A 23,136-nucleotide genomic window follows, 5' to 3' on the forward strand; every position below is an offset into this window, starting at 1 on the left:
TGCCCAAAGACAGCTGGGATAGGTGCCAACACGCCTCGTGGCAGAAAGATAGGGAGATTTTTATATCCAGATGTTAATGTTGATGTTAAAAATTAGTGAAAATGAAAGTTTGTTTTTCTAGAATTTTACATATGACCTGCTCTATTATGAAGTTTTTATCCGGTTTATGCGATGAAATGGTTAAAAAGTTGTTTTATAGACTTTGAACGGATTAAGATTTTTTACATTGATTTTAATGGAAGGTGCTGTTTCGGTTTTTTTAACAAATCGGTTTTCAAACAGGTTTCTGAAACGGATTGTGGTCGAAAACCGAGGTATAAGTATATATAAGGTGGCTGGGATGGCCTCCAGCACCCCCCGTGACATTAATGAGGATAAATTGGTCATGAAAGTGGTTGGATAGATGGACATGCATTGTTGGTTGAATTTGGTTTCAATTGTGAATTTCTAAAACATTTTATTTAAAAAGGAATTTCAATGTGATTTACTACATTGGCCTTTAGTGCTTCGAGAGAATATACTTATTTTCAACATTAATGTATATTTCATTGATACGAAATAGACTTCGTGTCAATCAGTAATTTGCATGATTTCGCAGTACTTCACAGTGTCGGATCGCACATTGGGGTGGGTCGAATCTTACCTTGTCTTGGCAACAAATTGCTCCTACGTTCAACAGGCATTTCACAGTAATATTTGGAGCTGTCGGGCCCCTAAAACACACTCAAACGCCTTTTTTGTCGACTTTTAACTTACGTAACAGATTAACTGCGGGGCGAAGGTGGGTGATGTTCACTGGTTGGGGCGGCGGTTTGCCGGAATGCAGAGACAGCCTGAGCCTGTGCAGACACCCACACACGCGCGTTTCGTTATGCGGTGGCTGTTCGGAGGCTGAGGCAGGGGAAGCTGTACCCGACGCATTGATCGAACGTCCGTGCGGCCGTTCTGGCGGAGAAACTGTCTCCATGACAAGATGCCAACCTTTTCCGTTATGTACAAAGGAGCTGTCATCATCAGCAGGTGAGCAATGAACAGGGACAAGTGTTCATCTGAAATATTGCTCGTACAAGTTTTAGTCGATGCTCTTTCGATAAACAAGTGCATGTTTGGTGCCATGGAAGCAGAGATAGATGCGGTTTTACTGTTAAACAAGCGAACCAGGAACTATTATTTTTCAATAAACGTTTGAATCGTGAAAATGTATGTGTTATGCCTACGCGTTATTACAGAATGGATTATAGTCTCATTTGTCGGCAATGCAACGTTATGTGATTTGAGAGAAACATGTAAAAACAGCAGCTGCCTTCGCGTTGTTTCCTCTTTGCTTCGGTCGGGGTTGAACTCTTCCATCTGTCGTCTGCTCGCCAAGCCGCCGTGCGTAACAAGAACTGGGTGGATTTATTCTGCGTTGTATGTAAAAGCCATTTTGTGGATTAAAATCATTTTGATGTTTAGAAATGTCCATAAAACTTGACCGGACAAGGGTTTAATCACAATCAACAATCTCACGGTGATCACAACCATCACACGGCAGTTAAACTGACTGAATGTTTCATCATCTCCTTGTGTGACGGGTGTCACAACAGTGACTGTCTTGAGCTCCACGTTGCTGCCGTCTTAATAATACCAGACGCGTGGATGTCTCTTTTTATTTCTTTTATTTCTGCAACACAGTATGGTAGAAGGGATGGGTGAAGTCCTATGGATTTTATCTTGTGATGAACATAAGTCTCGTCCAAGTATTTCTCAGTATACAAAACATTGTAGATAACAAAACAGAATGAACAACGTGCGATCGTATAGTGGTTATTTACAGAAAAAGAGAATACAACAAAAGGTCACTATTATTTACATGATGTCCCTGAACGCAACACAATGCGGAGACGTCGGGGCAAACACGCGGTGTGCTGGATAATGGCGGCACAGTTCAACACGCCACTAACCCTCACGGCCAAATGAAACACGACACAAGAAACGAAATATTGTACAATAAAACGAAATGAAACACAATACCTGCAACACAATATGGCAGAAGGGATCGGTGAAGTCGCATGGGTTTCGTCTTGTGATTAACTGTGCAACAGAAAAGCACTATGAAGCACATGTGCTTCAAAGTTCCACTCGACAAAACTTGAATTAAACAATGACACAAAAAGTAATCTGGACTCGAAAGGAATCAGGGAACTAATTAGATAACACTAGACCTGACCTACAAAAGGGGAAACAAAATAAGATATTGTCATGATAAATAAGATATTGTCATGAAATATGTGATATTGTCATGAAAATGCACATTAATCCAGACCATCAGAGAAATGCGACTCACCATAAGTCTCGTCCAAGTAGTTCTAAAAACTATGGGCGGGACTTGGTGCTACACTGTGCGCTGTTGCGTCACTTCCGTCATATTTAATAATCGTAGTGCACAACTCCGTTACATACACCCCCCTTAAATTATGCAGAAGTGAGGCAACATACACACGGAAGACAATAGAAAGACCAACAGGCAAAAGAGACAAGGTTATTGGGCAAAGCTGTACAAGAAAGTCAATCATAGGAATTCTTCTTTCAGTAGTGTGAAGGAATAGGGTGGTACAAAACCCATTCCCATCACAGACTAGTAGAAATGCCATTTACATTTCACAAAAACTGCACATAACTACACCCGTTACTGGGAAGCCATAAAGATAATGGTGACAAATGGCACACAGCACAAGCAAAAAAAAAATCTAATGGTCATATTAAACCCATATTAATGTTGGCATCCCGACTTTCTGATAGGACATCTCACATATCAGCCTATCAGGGCGTTTAACTGTCGTACCACATCTTGTGAAATTGACGGGGCTCTGTGTGTTCTATGGTTGTGTGAAAATGACCTCCTCTAGTTCAGTCTCATCTGGGGCTGAGTCGGGAGTCGAGTGTGTTATGTCAAACACCGGGTCTGTCGAAAGTTCAGTCTGTGTGTGGATGTCATGGCCTACTGACTGACTTCTCTCACTGACATCCCCTCAACATGCATCGGCGGAATCATGTTCTGAAGAGAAGTGCTACATGACCCAGTTCTCAGTGCACAGCTGAGTGTCCTCCTGATCATCAGGAACTGAGCTTTTGTCACTCCCGCAATGTGCGTCCATCTCTGACCCATCTGAACACGAACGAGGCTCCACCTGCCCCGAAAATGTCGAGAAGTCAACCGGGAGCAGTAAGTTCCTGTGTACAACCTTCTCTCTGCCTGTGGCATCATCCCGGATCCTGTCCTTTACAGACACCACGTCATAAGGGGTTGACGCCCAAACCTTCCGCTTGCCCTTCTCGCCTCAATTGGCTAGTAGTACCTTGTCAGCAACAGCCAATGGTGACCCCTTGACTTTGCGGTTGTATATCTGGGGGTGACGGGTCTGTTCCTTGGCTGCATGCTGTTGAGCAATTTGCGCGGCTTCAGAAAGGTCTCTCTTCAAGGTGCTCAAACATCAAACAATAAATAGAATGCTACAAAGCCCGTCGTCTCATGTACTGTGCAGTTATAGCAGAAAGTCAACATGGTCAACATCTGTGGCCATTTGGACCTAGACTTTGGGGGAAGTGTTCTGATCATGCCTCCAAGGGTCCAGTTGAATCTTTCTGCGATGCCATTACCCATGGGATGATATGGTGTTGTGTGGGACTTGTGCACCCCTGCCATCTCAAGAAGATCCTTGATGAGCCTACTCTCTAAGTTGGCTCCCTGATCCGAATGGATCCTTTTGTGAACCCATAAATGCAGAAGTACTTGTCCCACAGGCAGCGGGCAACTTGCTTTGCTTATTGGTTTCTGCAGGGGAAGGCGAGAGCCAACTTTGAGAAGTGGTCGGTGACAACGAGGACATCAGTGGTTTTCTTCTCACCGGACTCCGCTGTCCAAAAATCAATGCATACTAGCTCCATTGGAGCCGAAGTTCGGATGTTCTCCAGGGGTGCCCGGGCTTCTGGCTTGGGGGTCTTACCCAAGATGCACCTCTGGCACTGCCTTAAATGCTTCGTAATGTCTTTCTCCATCCCCGTCCAAAAGTACCGTTCCCTAGCCAAAGAGAGTGTCCTAGAACAGCCCTGATGACTAACCGCGTCATGAACACCATGTAGGACTTGGTGTTTCAGAGACCCAGGTATGACGAACTGAAAGACTCTTCTGTTCATGTGGTGATCTTTCCTTACTCTGTAAAGAGTCCCGTCGCGAACTTTCCGCTCTTCCAGTGCCTCAGCAACAAAAACACACAGCTCGTCTCAGCTGCTCTTTCATGTTTAGTGGGTCTCATATTTCTCGGGGTCTCATATGTCATATGACAAGGCTGACTGTAGAATCTTGGTGCTATAGCGCACGTAAATGACTATGGGGAATGACAATGGAAGGGTCTTCTTCAGGTAGCTGTAGTGACAACGGGGTTGCTCCAGGGAGTTGAGAGGTACCACCAGTCAGATGAACGTCTAAAACTGCAGACACCTCCTGCGCATCAATTGCACTTCCAGATGACTCTTCAGGAGCTTCCCCCTGGGGAACTTCTCCATCATGGTCACCAGCCATGTGGACAGCCAGACAGTTGGTGAAACGGAAAGCATCCTGTACAGTGTCATTCATGACCCCTTGGACTTCGTTCAGTAGGTATTGGTACAGTTCTTTCACCAGTGCACCAGTGCACCAGTTCTCGACTCAGTGCATAAGCCACTATGTTCTTGGGCCCTGGGACATATTTCAAGTCAAAGTCATAGGCTGCCAGCTTCGACACCCACCTCTGCTCGCAGGCATCTAGTTTGGGCTTCGTCAGGATATATGTCAAGGGATTGTTGTCGCACCAGGCAGTAAAATGTTTGCCTTTTAGCCAGTGGGAAAACTTGTCACATACGGCCCACTTTAAAGCAAGAAATTCGAGCCGATGTGCAGGATAGTTCAATTGGACTTGTGACAGCGTTTTACTAGCAAATGCCACTGGTCTCGCAACCTTGTCATCAGGCTGAAGCTGGGAGAGGACGGCTCCAATGCCGTCAAACGATGCATCGACAGCAAGGATGAAAGGTTTCCCAAAGTCAGGATTGGCCAACGTTACACTGTTTGACATATTGCGCTTCAGAGTCTCAAAGGCAATTTGACATTCAGCGGTCCAGGCCTTGTGGCATCCGGTTATATTCATGTAGGTTAAATGGGGACGAGAAGGCAGTGTACTTCTTATGGTCCTCAAACAGGGGCACATTATAAAATCCCGAGGTGAGGTCCATGGTGGAGAAGACATTTCCTCCAAGTGCGGCAAGAGCATCAGCCTAATGGGGCAATGGGTGAGCATAGCGCTGTGTCCTCGCATTTAGCCATCAGAAATCCGTGCAGATGCGCAACTCCCCATTCTTCTTCCACACTAGGACCAATGGAGATGCGTATTCACTAGTGGATTTCCGAATGATGCCCTTTTCTTCCATCTCATTGAGAGTTATTCTCAGCTTTTCATATTGACTGGGCGGGACTCTTCGATAAGGCAGGCGGAATGGTCCCTCATCAACGAGGTGTATCTTGGGCACAAATTCAGAGGCCTCTCCACAGTCCATCCTGTTGCGTGAAAAGACTGCTTCATACCTCTGAATGAGTTGGAAAAGTCTGTCCCTCCACGTATCGGTGACAGCACACGCATCCAAGTCCAGATCATGTGGTCCAAGCTTGTTCAGTGCTATTTTGATGACTTCTTTGGACCTTGGCCTTGCGGTGGCATTCTGAACAGATTGGGACAAAATTTGGATGTTGTCAGGTTCTGACAAGTCTTCTCTAGCAATGCAGGGAAACACATCTGCCAGCTTTGTGTTTCTTCTCAACACCACTTTTTCAGTCGAGGGGTTGATGACCCTCACTGGGAGCCATCTATCGCCCCACATCGGTGTGTGTCAATCTTCCTGGATCTGCACCTTGCTTGGGTTGGTTCAACTATGACTGTGCTGCCAACTGACATCGGTGCGCAGGCGGGAAGCTTAGCCCAAACAAGATGTTCACTCTCTGGTTGCAACATCACACTGCTGCAACTTCAGCGTGCCATCTTTGTCAGGTGTAGTTCCACCCCTCCATTTCTCTGTGTTGGAAAGCAGTGAGAAAAAGTGGTGGGAGTCATCATCAATAGTACTACCGGGCTCTGACATGAGCCGCCAGTAGCCTTCAGTCTTCCGCATCAGGTGAAGGATTTTCTTAATGGCATGTGTGTGTGCCTTGGAAGATAATAAGGACTTGGTGCCACACTGTGCACCGTTGCGTCACTTCCGTCATAATTTAATAATATTAGTGCACAACTCATTTACACTTGTATAGTTAGTTATACAACTTTATGAATATTTTTAAATGAGTTAAATCAACTATTCGATGTTTATTTTCAACTATTGTTCAAGTGAGATTTGAGATTTCACTACACATTTGATCCAGGATCATGAAGGTGACATTCATTATTTGCTTTTGCCAAATAAAATGATGACACGAGCTGGATCTGGCCCCCCGGGCCTTGGATTTGAAACAGATGGTGTTATACAGTACAGATAGACAAATAATAAACACATCATTTAACAATTGGACATCTAGATTCCTTTATTTTAATGCAGGAAAATATTGAGATAAATACAGATTATGGTCAAATCTGTTGAGGTGCTGAAAATGCAAAAGATTTCAGGTGTGCTCTAAAATGGTGGGGGGCTTTTTCCAGGCTAAACAGTTGCCATTATCAAACCTTTATTAATGTAACAGGCATTTTTAAAGACCTCACAACATGATGATTATACAACTGAAAATATGTCAACAGTTAATAAATTGTAAAGAACTGCAAGATAAAAAATCAGTAAAACACAATCAATTCAGCCTTATCTTCAAAAATTAAATTATGATGTGTAAGGTGATGCTGGTATTTCACTCCTTTGAATGCAAGTTGGTGGCAGGAAGCTTGACTGATGAGCACATCCGCTTCATGGTAGATTCTGGCCTGCTTTTGTGGAGTTGGCATGTTCTGCCCGTGACTGCATGGATTTTCTCCTGGTCCTTTGGTTTCTTCTAATATTCCAAAAACATGCATGACTGGTTAGTGGAGCACACGAAATGGATGGTTGTTCATCTATGTGTGCCCAGCGATTGGCTGGCAACCAGTTCAGAGTGTCCCCTGCCGACTGCCTGAAGTCAGCTGGGTTGGGCTCCAGCACGAGTGCAAGCCTGCCATCTTAGTGAGAACCAGCGGATTCATCCATCTTTCCATCCATTTTCAATTTCCCATTGCAACCTATAACAATCACATACACACATAGTAACTACTTTGGGCAAGCTAGATTGTTCCATTAACCTCCCATGCAAGATTTTGCAATGCGGGAGGAATCTAGAGTCTTCTTCTTTTCCTTTGGGCTTTTCCCTTCAAGGGGTCACCACAACAAATCAGTGTTCTCCATCTTTAGAGGTTTGATCTGCATGTTTGTTTTGGCCAAGCTTTTACGTCGGATGCCCTTCCTGACACAACCCTCTGTATTTATCCGGGCTTGGGACCGGCACAAGAAGACTTATGTCCCTTTGTTGCTAGAGTACCTTTAGAAAACACACACAAGCACATGGAGGACTGCAAACACCACAAAAGCACTTCTGAATTGTGTTCCCAATTAGTCTCATTATTTCACATTCAGCCATGGGAGTATCAGACTGCTAGTGAGAAACCCTCAGTTGCTGAACTATAGATAAATTTCCTTGTCAGGCTTTTGGCAATTAACCCCAAAAAAATCTCTCATAGTACTAACATACCAAGATCCAAAATCTCTGTTTTTTTTTCAGTTAAGAACGTGTTGTCAAGTTTGAAAACACGACAACCTTTTTTTAAAACTGTCAATCTTTTCCCTCTCTTTTATGTACCATTCATGCTGCATATTTGAACAAGCAATAAAATAGGTTTCATTACATCACAATATATCAGGCAAAAAGCTGTAGTGAATATAAAAAATCGACTCTCTCTGTTCCACTTCCAGGATTTGAGACGTCATGAAATGAGAGTGAGAGTTAATAATTTGTAAATTAATTTCCTACAACCTACAACCTATACAACTCCATACAACAAGGCAGGGTAGCTCTAAAGTCAACTAGATTAGATTAGATGAGCCTTTATTTGTCTCACAGTGGAGATATTTACATTTCACAGCAGCAAAAACAAAATACAGCAGCTGTTGTAAAGGCAGCCACCCTCACGGCACCATCTTGAAGTCAAAAACAAAAAAAAAAAAAAAACAAATAATATGACACAATACAAAAGACAGACATTATTCAATCTTCAGCACTTTCTACACACACTTTGTTGCATGAAGCAGTTCGAGGTAAAAGAGGCGTGATCAAAGCGTCCGATTCACCAGTGGATCATGGACGTCATGGTGGAATGTGCATGTCTGCTACAAGCTAAATTTTTAAAGCAAACACGAAGCTGGAGCATCCATTGATGAAAAAAGATTGTCTCACATTTCCTGTCCCACGTAAATCCGCTTCAATTCCAAGCCGCAACAATTCCACATACCCCTGTCGGCGCTTTGTCGACTCCCCAAGCCATGTATCCATCCAGCCACAGACTGTCCAACAGCACCGATTTTTCTGCTGAAAAAAGCGGGGCTGTGAAAATGCTGCCAATTACAGGCGCAAAATAGCACAAACGCCTCAGAGCCTTCCAGTGATGACACTCAAATGACACCGACATGCCTCCCAATCAAAAACAATGCTGGCATATTTGTGCTGTCGAGAAAGTGCAACCACTCTCCTCCTTGATAAATGTTGTGGCCAAAAATGCTGAAAAACAATCCACATCTCAATCGTGTTTTGTGTATTTTCTTTCCTGATACCTATGGGGAGGAGATGGGCTTCTTCCCTTTTGCTCATTTTTTTCACCACTACTGTGAGCGGGGAAACCACTCGCACACGGGATCTCATTGTTTACAGTTAGGACCAGCTGCGAGCATGGCGAGCGAATAGCGGGCTAGCGGCCACACAAGAGGGGAAATTGTTGTGTTTGTGAATGACAAATGGTGCAATCTTGGGCACGTCATGATCAAAGACAAACTCTGTACTCGGGACATAGAGCTGCTTGCCCATTAGACTCGGCCACATCATCAGCCACGGGAATTCTCACACGTCATAGCCGTGACGGCGTACATTCCCCCAACGGCAAATGGCAGCGCAGCCTCTGATGCCCTGATGACTGTTGTGAACGGGCTGCAAACCCAGTCTCCCAACGCCCTGCTCATCATCTCTGGGGATTTCAATTATGTCTCCCTGCAGTCCTCCCTCCCAACATTCACACAGTGTGTAACCTGTGCTACCAGAGACTATCATATCTTGGACTTGTCTTATGCTAATGCAAAGGATGCATACAGCCTACCTGCCAACTACTCCGGTTTTGCCATAAAAACTACAGTTTGCATTATCCCAATCCGGGTTACGGTTTCCAATAAAAACAAGTAAAAAATCTTCAAAATAGTAAATACTCAATGGTCATTATATATATTATATTATATTATATTATTATTATTATTATATATATATTATATATATATATATATATATATATATATATATATATATATATATATATATATATATATATATATATATATATAATGACCATTGAGTATTTACTATTTTGAAGATTTTTTACTTGTTTTTATTGGAATATATATATATATATATATTTATATATATATTATATATATATATATATATATATATATATATATATATTATATATATATATATATATATATATATATCACAGTAAGGCCTAACATAATCAGACATCATTATCATAATTATAATAAAACTCAATTTCATTAAAAAAGTATTTTTTCTAAATATATATATATAATTATTCTGCATACTGTTTTCTTGATGTTATATTATATCCATTTGGTTATGCTCCTTTCAGTGTTGTAGTTTTAGGTCAGAGTTTTTAATCCAATCAGAATTCAGCTAGCTTGTGTCGCCAGGCTGTATGAAATCTGACCGACGCCTTCAGAATCAACAGTGAGGGCGTCTGTGCGCTGTACATGAACGGGCACATGTAGTTGATATATAGTTACGATAGCCAATCAGATCACGAGTTGGCACAGTAAGGCCAGCTAGAGGGCCTCGCGTTGAACATGACATGTACGCGTCCTGTGATTGGATACTCACTTTACCTCAGCCCTCAGCGGAGGCAGTGCTATGCAAATCAACCAAGCTACAACAGATCAGACCCGGAAACTTTAGCAGAAAAACCAAGTATATCTACTCGCTTTTTTAACCCACAATGGCTAAAGGAGAGGACAACTCGCTGTCGCATGTAGGCCTATTCTCAAGAACAAATGAAAAAGATTTGTTTACTTTTATTTTCAACAAATAGTTCGTTTTGTGAACGTCTTGTTGTTTTTCTTATATTAAACTGACATTTTGTAATTTAGCGTAAAATCTTCTTAAAGATTGCATATTCTTGGTGGACTTAATAAAACTTTGTGGACAAATGATTTTAAATTTCCTTTTATTTTTAAGTGTTTGCAGTATCACGTATAGTGACAAGTTCTAATTGCTGATGCAGACTTATTGATGTGTAATTGCTCCGGAAAATAGCCTGTGTTGGAGACTATTAAGGTGATGCCACGCCCAGTACTGCGTGCGTGTGCTTTTGTAAATGATATCTCTAGCCGTTGTGTCATAAATTATGGTATTACGAGGGATATTTGTTCAAGTCGGACTAAGTAGGACTTCACTGAAGGCCTAGGTGTGAAATGCACGGACCGCCACTGATATATATATATATATATATATATATATATATATATATATATATATATATATATATATATATATATATATATATATATATATATATATATATATATATATATATATATATATATGTGTGTGTGTGGGTGTATGCGTATGTATGTTTATGCGGCTGGATAGCTCATTTGATATTGGCATACGGGAGACGAGGGTTCGAATCCCGCTTCGGGCAGAGAAAATCATCCAGTGTGGGTCCTTGGGCAAGACGTCAGACGTCACCCGGCCAATCAAGTTCTGCGTCAGGTGCTGGGGAACCAGAGCACCTTGATGAAAAATGGGCTACTGGAACAAAGCGGAGATGGACGAGATGCGATAACATGGCTCTGTTGGAATGCTACTACTCAAGACAACCCTAGTCAGAGGGGTTACATGCGGAGAATGGTGGATGAATGGTTACTTCGAAACCCACAGTCACGGTTGACCACGAAACAACTAGTAGCTCAGTGTTCCATTATCCACAAACAGCAATTGCTATCACAACTTGAGATTGATGAGGTAAAACACAAATTCTGAGGTGAAGGGCACTAGGCTGCCACATCAGAGGAAGAGGTTAGACCAGAGATTGGGAGGCAAGCCCCAATGAATGATGAGATTGGGAAACCACCCCCAATTGGATTGGATTGGATATGCCTTTATTAGTCTCACAGTGGAGAAATTTACATTTCACAGCAGCAAAGTGAATGAAATGAAATGCTGATCGAAGCAGCAACTGACCTGAGAGATAAGATCATGGCAAGAATGAAAACTGGACAACCAAGAAACCGATTACAACAGCTATGTGAAGTAACACCTGAAAGTCTCATGGAAACTGTGAATGCAGCACTGAGAGCGATCCCGACCGGAACGATCACGGAAACCAATGAGCTGATATGCGCTTCAGCATCAGTGATCCGAGAGATGCTTGACTACAAGAGCAACCGTGAGAGCCACGAGATTCGTTACCCACCATGGAAAAGACGGTTGGAGGCTAAGATCAAGGCGGCTCGGAAAGATGTGAGTCAATTGACCCAGAGAGGTGTGAATAAAAGGCCAATACCCAAGAGGTACATGCAGATAACCATACCTGAAGCACTCGAAACTGCCAAACAAAGGCTTCAGGCCTTGTCCAGTCGCCTAAAGAGGTACATGAAAGAGAATGAGGCCGGAAGAATAAACAGGCTGTTCGCAACACAACCTGCGAGAGTTGCCTCGAACTGCTCAGTGGCAGGGTTCTAACAGCAGAGCAGACCCTCCAAGGCTGGAAACTGAAAGATACTGGAAAGGCATATGGGAGAAGGAGGTCGCACATAACAGCAGGGCACAGTGGCTGGTGACTCTGAAAGAGGAGCACAGCAACCTCCCTGAACAGAACCATCACAGGCATACATGCAGACATGCAAGAAAGTCTCAGGTAAGAAAAACTGGACGGCACTAGGCCGTCCACACCTACTGGCTAAAGAAACTCACAGCACTCCACGGGCGCCTAGCAGCATACATGACCCAGTTGCTGATTAATGGGACTCACCCAGGATGGCTACCCGAAGGGCGAACAATCCTGATCATAAAGGATTTCTCAAAGGGTGCAGTTCCTTCCGACAATCGGCCAATAACCTGTCTCTCCACAACATGGAAGCTCATGTCAGGCATCATTGCGGCTAATATAAGTGGACACATGGATCAATACATGAGCAAAGCACAGAAAGGCATTGGTAGAGATACTAGAGGAGCCAAACATAAGCTGCTGGTTGACAGGACATACCAACCTGTGCACAGCCTGGACTGATTACAAGAAAGCATAGACTCGATGCCACATACATGGATAATTGAATGCTTGGAGTTGTATAAGGTCAACAAGACCCTGGAAGCCTTCGTTGCAAACTCGATGAGGATGTGGAAAACCACACTTGAAACGAATGGCAAGCCACTAACGCAAGTGTCCATCAAATGTGGCATATACCAATATGATGCACCCTCCCCACTGCTGTTCAGCCAAATAATTGCCAAGACAGGCTATGGATACCGCCACAGAAATGGAGCTACATTCAGTCACCTCCTCTACATGGATGACATAAAGCTGTATGCTAAGAGCGAAAGGGACATAGACTCCCTGATCCACACAACCAGGATCTACAGCAGTGACATCGGGATGTCATTCGGGCTGGAGAAATGTAGTCGGATGTTGACTAAGAGGGGCAAGGTATTCCACACTGAAGGGGTCTCACTCCCTGAATGAATAATCGCAGACATTGAAAACAGCTACAAGTACCTCGGTAGACCACATGCCATTGGCAACCTCGAACTAGCAACAAGGAAAGCTGTTATGACCAAATACCTCCAGCAGGTGAGGCAAGTCCTAAGCAGCCAGCTCAATGGCAAGAACAAGTTCAGGGCAATAAATAGCTATGCCCTGCCAATGATCAGCTACCCTGCAGGAATAATAAGGTGGACAAAGGAGAGATTCAGACCACGGATGTTAAGACCCAAAACTCCTCACTATGCATGGAGGGTTCCATCCCAAGTCCAGCACCCTGAGACTGTACACAAGCCGTAAGGAAGGAGGCCGGGGACTAGTGAGTGTGAGAACCACTGTCTAGGATGAAACATCCAAGCTCAAGGAATACATCAAAGAGAAGGACCCAACGGATGATGTACTCAGAGAATGTCTCAGACAGAGGATGAGGTGCTGGAAGAGGGACACTCATGGGAGGAAAAGCACCTACACGGGATGTACCACTGAACCATAACTGAAGTGCGTCTGTGTAAGCTCTCAGTCGTACAGGAGTGGTCCATCGATGAGAAGGTTTCTTCAGCCGTCATCTGTACAAAAGTGAAGGTTTCGGACGTTTCGCCTCCTATCCAAGAGGCTTCGTCAGCGAACTAAAGTCTGACTGGTCGTATCGGCCCCATTTATATATCCCTAATGTCCAGACCTGGTGGCGCCGGACACAGCTATGATAGGTCCCTACTCTCAGGTTGGGGGGGGGGGGGCGCGGGACCCCCCCCCCTGTGGCCCCACTGATTGTTCCTACATTCCTGACTAACGATTGGCCTATTACACCCACTCCCCCCGGTATCACCTCATCAGCATAACGACCCTCATCAGCATTGCGAAAGTTGCCTAACCTGTTTTGCCTGAGCAGGCTTATGTATGAACGATCCAAATTGAACCTCACACCACCAGACCGGTTTGAAGAAGGATTTTGTTGTTTTATAAGAATCGCCTCTTTCACCCCCCTTTCAAACCATCTATGTTCTTTCGCTAAGATTTTAACCTCATTGTCGTCAAAATATTACTATTTTGCCAGCAGACAAGGGCAGATGCACAGTGCTGCTCAACACATTGGATTATGAAGACAAAATAAATAGGTTAATCAGTGATTCTAACACGTATGAGCAACTAAAAAGGGACCCTTCCAATAGATACAAGAAAGAAATGATTGACTGTCTCCAAAAGCTAGAGAAAGGAAAACATATAGATAAACAGATGTATTTTAGATTATACCCGGGAGAGGCCACGCCATGTATCTATGGCCTGCCAAAAATACATAAAGAAGGGTTCCCCCTCCGACCCATTGTTTGTAGCATTGACTCCTCTACATACAATGTAGCCAAATATTTAAAAACTATTTTAGCTCCGTTGGTTGGTAACACAGAATACCACGTAGAGAACACCACAGGGTTTGTAGAGAGGATCAAAGACCTCATATTGGAACCTGAGGAAACTTTGGCATCATACGATGTGACTTCTCTCTTTACATCTGTCCCAACCCCAGCAGCAGTCTCAGTGGTGAGGACGAGGCTGCTGGCGGATGGCGGACAAAACCTAGACACTGGTTTAGATATGTGGACGATACTTTTGTCATAATTAAGAAACAAGAAATTCAATCCTTCACAGATCATCTCAACTCTGTAGACTTCAACATTAAATTTACTCGTGAGGACATTCAAGAGAACCAACTAGCCTTCTTGGATTGTAAAGTAATTATAAAAGAGGACAGAGCGCTAAAAACAGAAGTCTTTAGGAAGGCTACGCACACTGACCAATACTTACTTTTTGACTCTAACCACCCTTTACAACATAAACTAGGAGTTATCAGAACCCTCCAGCATAGGGCTAAACTAATACCAACTAGCACTGAAGGTAGAGAAAAGGAGTCAAAACATATCAGGAGAGCACTCACTAACTGTGGGTACCCTCAGTGGTCATTCAACAAATGTCAGAAAGAAAGAATAGCGAACGAAACCAATAATTCTCAAGATTCTAAAAGGAGAGGAGTAGCAGTACCGTACATTGCAGGAGTTTCTGAAAAATTACAAAGAGTCCTTTGGCAACATAAAATTCCTACTTATTTCAAACCGATAAACACGTTAAGGCAAAAATTAGTGCATCCAAAAGATAGGCTACCAAATGAAAAACAAAGTAATGTAGTTTATTCCATACATTGTAAGAATGAAAATTGTAAAGAGCAGTACATTGGGGAGACTCAACAAATTCTCAAAAAAAGACTTTATCAACATCGCAGGGATAATACTAGTGGGCCTCAATCGGCAGTACATTTGCACCTAAAAGCTAGCAACCACTCATTTGACGACAATGAGGTTAAAATCTTAGCGAAAGAACATAGATGGTTTGAAAGGGGGGTGAAAGAGGCGATTCTTATAAAACAACAAAATCCTTCATTAAACCGGTCTGGTGGTGTGAGGTTCAATTTGGATCGTTCATACAATAGCCTGCTCAGGCAAAACAGGTTAGGCAACTTTCGCAATGCTGATGAGGGTCGTTATGCTGATGAGGTGATACCGGGGGGAGTGGGTGTAATAGGCCAATCGTTAGTCAGGAATGTAGGAACAATCAGTGGGGCCACAGGGGGGGGGGGGTCCGCGCCCCCCCCCAACCTGAGAGTAGGGACCTATCATAGCTGTGTCCGGCGCCACCAGGTCTGGACATTAGGGATATATAAATGGGGCCGATACGACCAGTCAGACTTTAGTTCGCTGACGAAGCCTCTTGGATAGGAGGCGAAACGTCCGAAACCTTCACTTTTGTACAGATGACGGCTGAAGAAACCTTCTCACCATAACTGAAGTGGCTGATCTCAAGAGGTCCTATCAGTGGCTATAGAGGGCTGGCCTAAAGGACAGCACAGAGGCACTCATACTGGCTGCTCAAGAGCAGGCCCTGAACACCAGAGCCATAGAGGCAGGTATATACCACACCAGGCAAGACCCAAGGTGCAAGTTGTGCAAAGAGGCACCTGAGGCAATCCAACACATAACTGCAGGGTGTAAGATGCTGGCAGGGAAAGCCTACATGGAGCGCCATAACCAGGTGGCTGGCATAGTCTACCGAAATATCTGTGCGGAGTATGGACTGGAAACCCCAAGGTCAAAATGGGAAACACCTCCCAAGGTAGTAGCGAATGACCGAGCAAAGGTCCTGTGGGACTTCCAGATACAGACTGACAAGATGGTAATGGCCAACCAACCAGATATCATGGTCATAGATAAAGGGCAAAGGAAAGCCATTGTCCAGGATGTAGCGGTCCCGAGTGATGGAAACATCAGAAAGAAGGAACATGAGAAAATCAAGAAATACCAAGGGCTCAGAGAGGAGCTGAAGAGAGCCTGGAAGGTAAAGGTGACAGTCGTGGTGGTCGGAGCACTCGGGGCACTGACCCCCAAACTCGCCGAGTGGTTGCAACAGATCCCGGGAACAACATCGGATATCTCGGTCCAGAAAGTGCAGTGCTGGGAACAGCACGGATACTGCATAGAACCCTCAAGCTTCCTGGCCTCTGGTAGAGAACCCGAGCTGAAATGGGGGACAGACACCAACCTTGGGGGGTGGGATGAGGAATTTTGTGTGTGTGTGTGTGTGTGTTCTGCTATTGCCATAGATTGCAATACATGGCAATATATCAGTTACAAAGATCTGTCGCACATACACTAAGGTGGCCTTAACTCATTCACGAAGGATACCATAGTTTAATGTTAATGTAATAGAACTAAGGTTGCTTTGTGGAACATACCTCTGTTTTCGATTGAAAAATTAAAATTAAGATGAACAGTTGAATTTATTGTATTTGATTTATTCATTATGACCATTTCTTTAATATCACGCTTTGTACATTTACTCATATTTACTCATATACGCATATTACTAGGATTTTCTGGTTTCAAAAGTTGGCAGCTATGATACAGACCCTCCCCTTACCCCCACCTGGAAGAGCAGACCACAATATGGTGTATTTTCAGCCTGTGTATATACCCCTGGTGCACAGGCAACAGCTGTGACCCGCACGGTCAGAAGATGGCCCACAGAGACTGAAGAGGATCTGTGGGACTGCTTTGAATCAACCAGGTAGGAGCTCTTCACTGAGATTCGTGGGGAGGACATTGATTCACTCACCGACAACATCACAGATTACATAAACTTTTGTGAGAGAAACACCATACAGCAGGACTGTGCAGTGTTTTTCCAACAACAAACTATGGATTAATCCCAACATAAAGGCCCTCCTGAATGAAAAGAAATGGGCTTTTGTGTCATGGAACAGAGACGAGCTGAAGGTCGTGCAGATCCTACTGAGGAGAAAGATCAGAGAGGGGAAAAGGCCTACAGGAATAAAATGGAGGAGCAGCTTCAAGCCAGCAATGTCTGGGGTCTGCAAGGGCCTGAAAAACATCTCAGGTCACAAATGCCCAGTGACATTGAATGAGAAAGACAAGGACTGGACAGATGAACTGAATCACTTTTTCAACTGGTTTGACCAGACGTCTGTCGCCCCACCCCCACCGTCAACTCCACTTGTAGCTGCACCTGCACCCACTCTCATTGTGGATTTACCCTCCCTGCGCCCTCTCACGACCAGCTTCCAGCGACAAATAACTTCCATCTCAACCGATGCCACACCCTCAGCCGTCACTCTGCCTCCTGGTGCCTGCCTGTTTGTGACAACTGCGCAGGTGAGATAACAACTGAGGAAGATCAGGGTGAGGAAGGCAGCAGGTCTGGAAAGCATCAGTTCCCGACTCCTCAAGACTTGCTCCGACCAGCTGTGTGTCATTGTCCAACACATGTTCAACCTGAGCCTAAAGCTGGGCAGAGTTCCACAGCTGTGGAAAACGTCATGCCCAGTCCCAGTGCCCAAGATCGCCCACCTGAAGGAGTTCAACAATTACAGAATGGTGGCGCTGACGTCTCACCTGATGAAGACGCTGGAGAGACTCGTCCTCGCCCACCCACAACCACTGGCGAACGCATCACTGGACTCGCTACAGTTTGCTTACCAGCCCAGCATCGCGAGGGAGGACGCCATCATCTACCTCCTCCACTTGGTGCTGCTGCACCTGGAGAATGCTGGGAGCACTGTGAGGATCACATTCTTCGATTTCTCCAGTGCCTTCAACACCATCCAGAATCACCTACTGGGGGACAAACTGCAGCATGCCAGAATGGACCACCACCTGACATCTTGCATTACAGATTACCTCACAAACCGGCCACAGTATTTGAGGGCAAATCACTGTCAGTTTGGTAGACTTCGCTGCAGCACTGGAGCATCGCAGGGAACAGTCCTGACTCCATTCCTGTTCACTCCCTACACTTCGGACTTCAATTACAACACTCAAACCTGACACCCTCAGAAGTTGTCTGATGACTCTGCTATTGTCGGCCTCATTACAGAGGGAGACGATCGGGAGTACAGGGGACTGACCGGGACTTCGTGGACTGGTACCAGCAGAATCACTTCCGGATCAACCCTTGGAAAACCAAGGAGTTGATTGTGGACAGGATACAGTCCTCACCTGCACCATTAAACATCCAGGGTACGGACATACAGTAGAGAAAGTGACTTCCTACAATTACCTGGGTGCTATTCTCAAGAATAAACTGGACTACAAATGCAGATGCCTTTATAAAAAAGGGACAGTCACCTCTTCATACTCAGGAAACTGAGGTCTTTTGGGATTCATGGGTCACTCCTGAAGACTTTCTATGACTCAGTGGTCACTTCAGCCATCCACTATGGAATTGTCTGCTGGTCAAGCAGAATCACCAGCCGGGACAGAAAAAGACTGGAGCACCTGGCCAAGAGGGCCAGTTCTGTTCTGGGCTGCTTGCTGGAATCTCTAGAGGAGGTGGGTAACAGACAAACACTAGCTAAAATAAAAGCTCCCACCCACCCTGACAGCACTGGGTAGCTCCTTCAGCCAGAGACTGTTACGCCCGCAATGTAATAAGGGGAGCTATCGCCGCCCATACCGACTGCTGTCAGAACTTCTTAATAATCACACGAGAAAAAAACTCTACTCTTGCATTGTAAATAGCATACGCTACCTTATGTTGACTTAATACAGTTACGTATATCAAATATGCTTTTTTTATACGTGCACTATGTATATTTCTTTTGATGAAACATTATTGCACCGTCAAACATTTCGTCTGAAATTCCTATATGCATAGAATACTTTGTTTTTATCTGTTCACCATTTTGCTACCGGAGATTGAAAATATCCCCATTGTGGGACTATTTAAGGCTTGCTGATTCTGATTCTGATTAAAAAATGATTGAGAGGACTGGATCAATACTTTAACCCCATTTTTGGAAATATTCTATCTCCAATGGATCGCCACAATTTGAGGTAGAGGTAGAGTCTTCTAGACGACTAGAAGAACTAAGTGTCTAACTCAATGTTTTCTGTCTTATGCATTTTGGTTCTGTCCATGCTGTGTAAAATTTGATGAAAGATGCCTTAGATTTTCCTGTCAATGTGTTGTCCATGCACTTATATGTCTCCTCTTTCTTCATCTTTAACCAGGACACTCATGGGTTCATATGGTGTCGACAGAACAGTTCACTCCATGGACTTTACAGATTGCGAGAATGGCTTAGGTGAGTATATCAGTTTTTAAAGAGAGTTATATATGACTTGCGAGTATTGTTTCAGCAATAATATCATTCTGTAGCCACAGGAAAATACTACATGTTACACACACTGGGGTTTGTACATGCTAGTCCACAATCCGTTTTGTTGATTTAACTCTTCCACAATGAATGTTGAGCATCACATTTTTGATTCATGGAGAAGACAGATCCCATTCGAGCAAAAAAGACTGTGTGAATGTTCAGCTTTAGTAAATGAGGGAGAAACAATAAACGGGGAAAAGCCAGGCTGAAGCAGGATTTGGATTTGACCAATCTGTAGATGAATGGATAATTATTCCACAGCACTCAACTCAACTGCATTTATAGCGCATTTTCAAATTGCCACCGCTGTATACAAAGTGCTGTACATGGAGAAACTATCAATTACAATATATAACAATACAACAATAAATCAGTAACAAAGACAGTAAAAAAGCACCTAACAGTGAAACTAAAATTGGGTCTGAGTCAAATGCCAAAGTATATAAGTGAGGCATGTTTTAAATATGGGCAGTGAAAGGGTTTTTTGAATGTTCAGTGGGACATCATTCCGGAGAGAGAGACCAGTAATGCAAGATTCCCCTCTTAGCCTCCTTTTAGTTCTTAATAATTATAATAATGTCTGGCCCGCAGTATGGGTGGACGAGGCGAGGTCATTTAAACATTTGAAAACAAATGATACGACCTTAAAAAGAACTGTAAAATGTAAACGGACCCATCAAAGGGATGTCAAAGTGGGAGTTTTGTGTTCCCTCTTATGAATGCCAGTGGAGAGGTGAACAGCATTCTGGACCAGCTGGAGATGCTTAATGTAAGATTGTTTGCATTGCATTATAATAATCAAGCCGGAATGCCACGGTAGCATGAATTACTGTGCCATGAGGATTGAGAGTTTTTTACTTTAGCACAAAAAGAAGTCAGTGAACACTTTCAAGCATTACAACTATGTGTTTGTTTGTAAATACAGTGATACCTTGGTTTACGAACCCCTTGGCTTACGAACTTTTCGGTTTCCGAACGTTACATTTATGAAAATTTTACTTTGGCATACAAACCTTACCTTGGCATACGAACTTTTCGTACACGGAGCTGCCTCAATGAGTGATGTGTCGTTTGCGAACGAGAGCCCGTTCTTCTAACAACAAAATGGCAGCCGACTGTTTTTGTCCTCCATTCCCCGCCCCCAGTCTTCGGTTAAAGCCACGTGATTGGTCAAGGTGAGAGACGTCTGTGTAAGCTCTCAGTCGTACAGGAGTGGTCCATCGATGAGAAGGTTTCTTCAGCCGTCATCTGTACAAAAGTGAAGGTTTCGGACGTTTCTGAAGCACTGAAGGTAGAGAAAAGGAGTCAAAACATATCAGGAGAGCACTCACTAACTGTGGGTACCCTCAGTGGTCATTCAACAAATGTCAGAAAGAAAGAATAGCGAACGAAACCAATAATTCTCAAGATTCTAAAAGGAGAGGAGTAGCAGTACCGTACATTGCAGGAGTTTCTGAAAAATTACAAAGAGTCCTTTGGCAACATAAAATTCCTACTTATTTCAAACCGATAAACACATTAAGGCAAAAATTAGTGCATCCAAAAGATAGGCTACCAAATGAAAAACAAAGTAATGTAGTTTATTCCATACATTGTAAGAATGAAAATTGTAAAGAGCAGTACATTGGGGAGACTCAACAAATTCTCAAAAAAAGACTTTATCAACATCGCAGGGATAATACTAGTGGGCCTCAATCGGCAGTACATTTGCACCTAAAAGCTAGTAACCACTCATTTGACGACAATGAGGTTAAAATCTTAGCGAAAGAACATAGATGGTTTGAAAGGGGGGTAAAAGAGGCGATTCTTATAAAACAACAAAATCGTTCATTAAACCGGTCTGGTGGTGTGAGGTTCAATTTGGATCGTTCATACAATAGCCTGCTCAGGCAAAACAGGTTAGGCAACTTTCGCAATGCTGATGAGGGTCGTTATGCTCATGAGGTGATACCGGGGGGAGTGGGGGTAATAGGCCAATCGTTAGTCAGGAATGTAGGAACAATCAGTGGGGCCACAGGGGGGGGTCCCGCGCCCCCCCCCCCCCCCAACCTGAGAGTAGGGACCTATCATAGCTGTGTCCGGCGCCACCAGGTCTGGACATTAGGGTTATATATATGGGGCCGATACGACCAGTCAGACTTTAGTTCGCTGACGAAGCCTCTTGGATAGGAGGCGAAACGTCCGAAACCTTCACTTTTGTACAGATGACGGCTGAAGAAACCTTCTCATCAAGGTGAGAGAGTTTCGACATTGATAGTTCAAAGACAGAGTGTAGACTGCAAGGTTAAAATATCCCATCAATCAGGCTCCACAAACAACCCGTACAAGCAATCTGTACACTTGATGCAAAAAGCTATCAACCCAGCTATAAAGAACACAATTGATGAGGAACTAGATATAATTATCACAGAGAAAGCACCTACAAGGGATCATTCCTCAAGATGGTGAAAGAAGAAGGCTATGTTCCTCATCAAGTGTTTAATGCTGATGAAACTGGCCACTCCATTCCATCAAGCCATCAACGACCATCACAAAGGTAAATAAAACGACTTTATTATATAGTACAGATTATTTCTTTAATTATAATACCATAGCACATTTATTATATATAAAATAAGGTATATTTTCTGGGTATTTGTTGTGCAAAAGTGTGCGACCAACCTTTTCACACACCAATAATGATAACCTGTGACCTGATAACATGATATGCTGTACAGTCTGGGCTGAGGCATGTGTCAGAAGTCATGTAATGTATTTAATTGTCTCTGTAAACTGTATGCCATTTCATACTAGGGTGTTGGGAGTCCCATGGTTTAGAAACCGTGGGTGAGTCTTTGGGGTTTGTTTGTCTTTCCTCATCAGTTTTGTGACAAATTACCCCACCTTTGCTGAGTTGAGCAAGATGAGAAATGGTTTCATCTTTGTCCTTAAAAAAAAAAAACATTGGGTGGCTTCATTTCAGGCTCAGGGGACGGCAGCCCAAATGCCAGTATCCAATAAAACAGACCATCTATATGATCTATCTATCTCTCTTTATGAATTGGCTCCCAATATGGTTCTCTTAATTTGATTTCTGTAATAACCAACAGGACCTGTCTAAAAGATAGGTCAGGGTTGAGCAGGTTCTGCTATTTTGCAACGTAGATGATATGTGTAAATGTCACCTCAAAACACCTTATCATTTGTATTTTATTTTTCGACTTCTTTCATTCCATTCATAATTTTGCTGCTGTAAAATGTAAATTTATCCACTGAAAGACTAATAAAGATAAATCCAATCCAAATGCAATACAATCCATTCGCCGGTCTTTTCAACAAATGCTTCTAACAAAATCACTTTACTGGAACAAGTAATGATAAATT

General features: G+C 43.5%; 1 protein-coding gene across 2 annotated transcripts in view; it reads left to right on the plus strand.

Moving 5' to 3' along the window:
* Positions 1-735: 735 nt before the first annotated feature.
* Positions 736-23,136, plus strand: part of LOC148885993 (syntaxin-binding protein 4) — an 84,199-nt gene continuing 61,798 nt past the window's right edge. Inside the window, exons 1-2 of one of the 2 annotated variants that reach the window (XM_089017895.1) lie at positions 736-1,020; positions 19,625-19,698. In XM_089017895.1, coding sequence (XP_088874021.1) covers positions 974-1,020; positions 19,625-19,698 — 121 coding nt within the window. In that variant the 5' untranslated portion in view covers positions 736-973. The remainder of the gene's footprint in view (positions 1,021-19,624; positions 19,699-23,136) is intronic. The other variant, XM_089017897.1, reaches the window with a different exon arrangement.

This window comes from Hippocampus bargibanti, linkage group LG17, assembly GCF_051943395.1.
Source record: "Hippocampus bargibanti isolate YZ-2025 linkage group LG17, ASM5194339v1, whole genome shotgun sequence".
Taxonomy (NCBI): Eukaryota; Metazoa; Chordata; class Actinopteri; order Syngnathiformes; family Syngnathidae; genus Hippocampus; species Hippocampus bargibanti.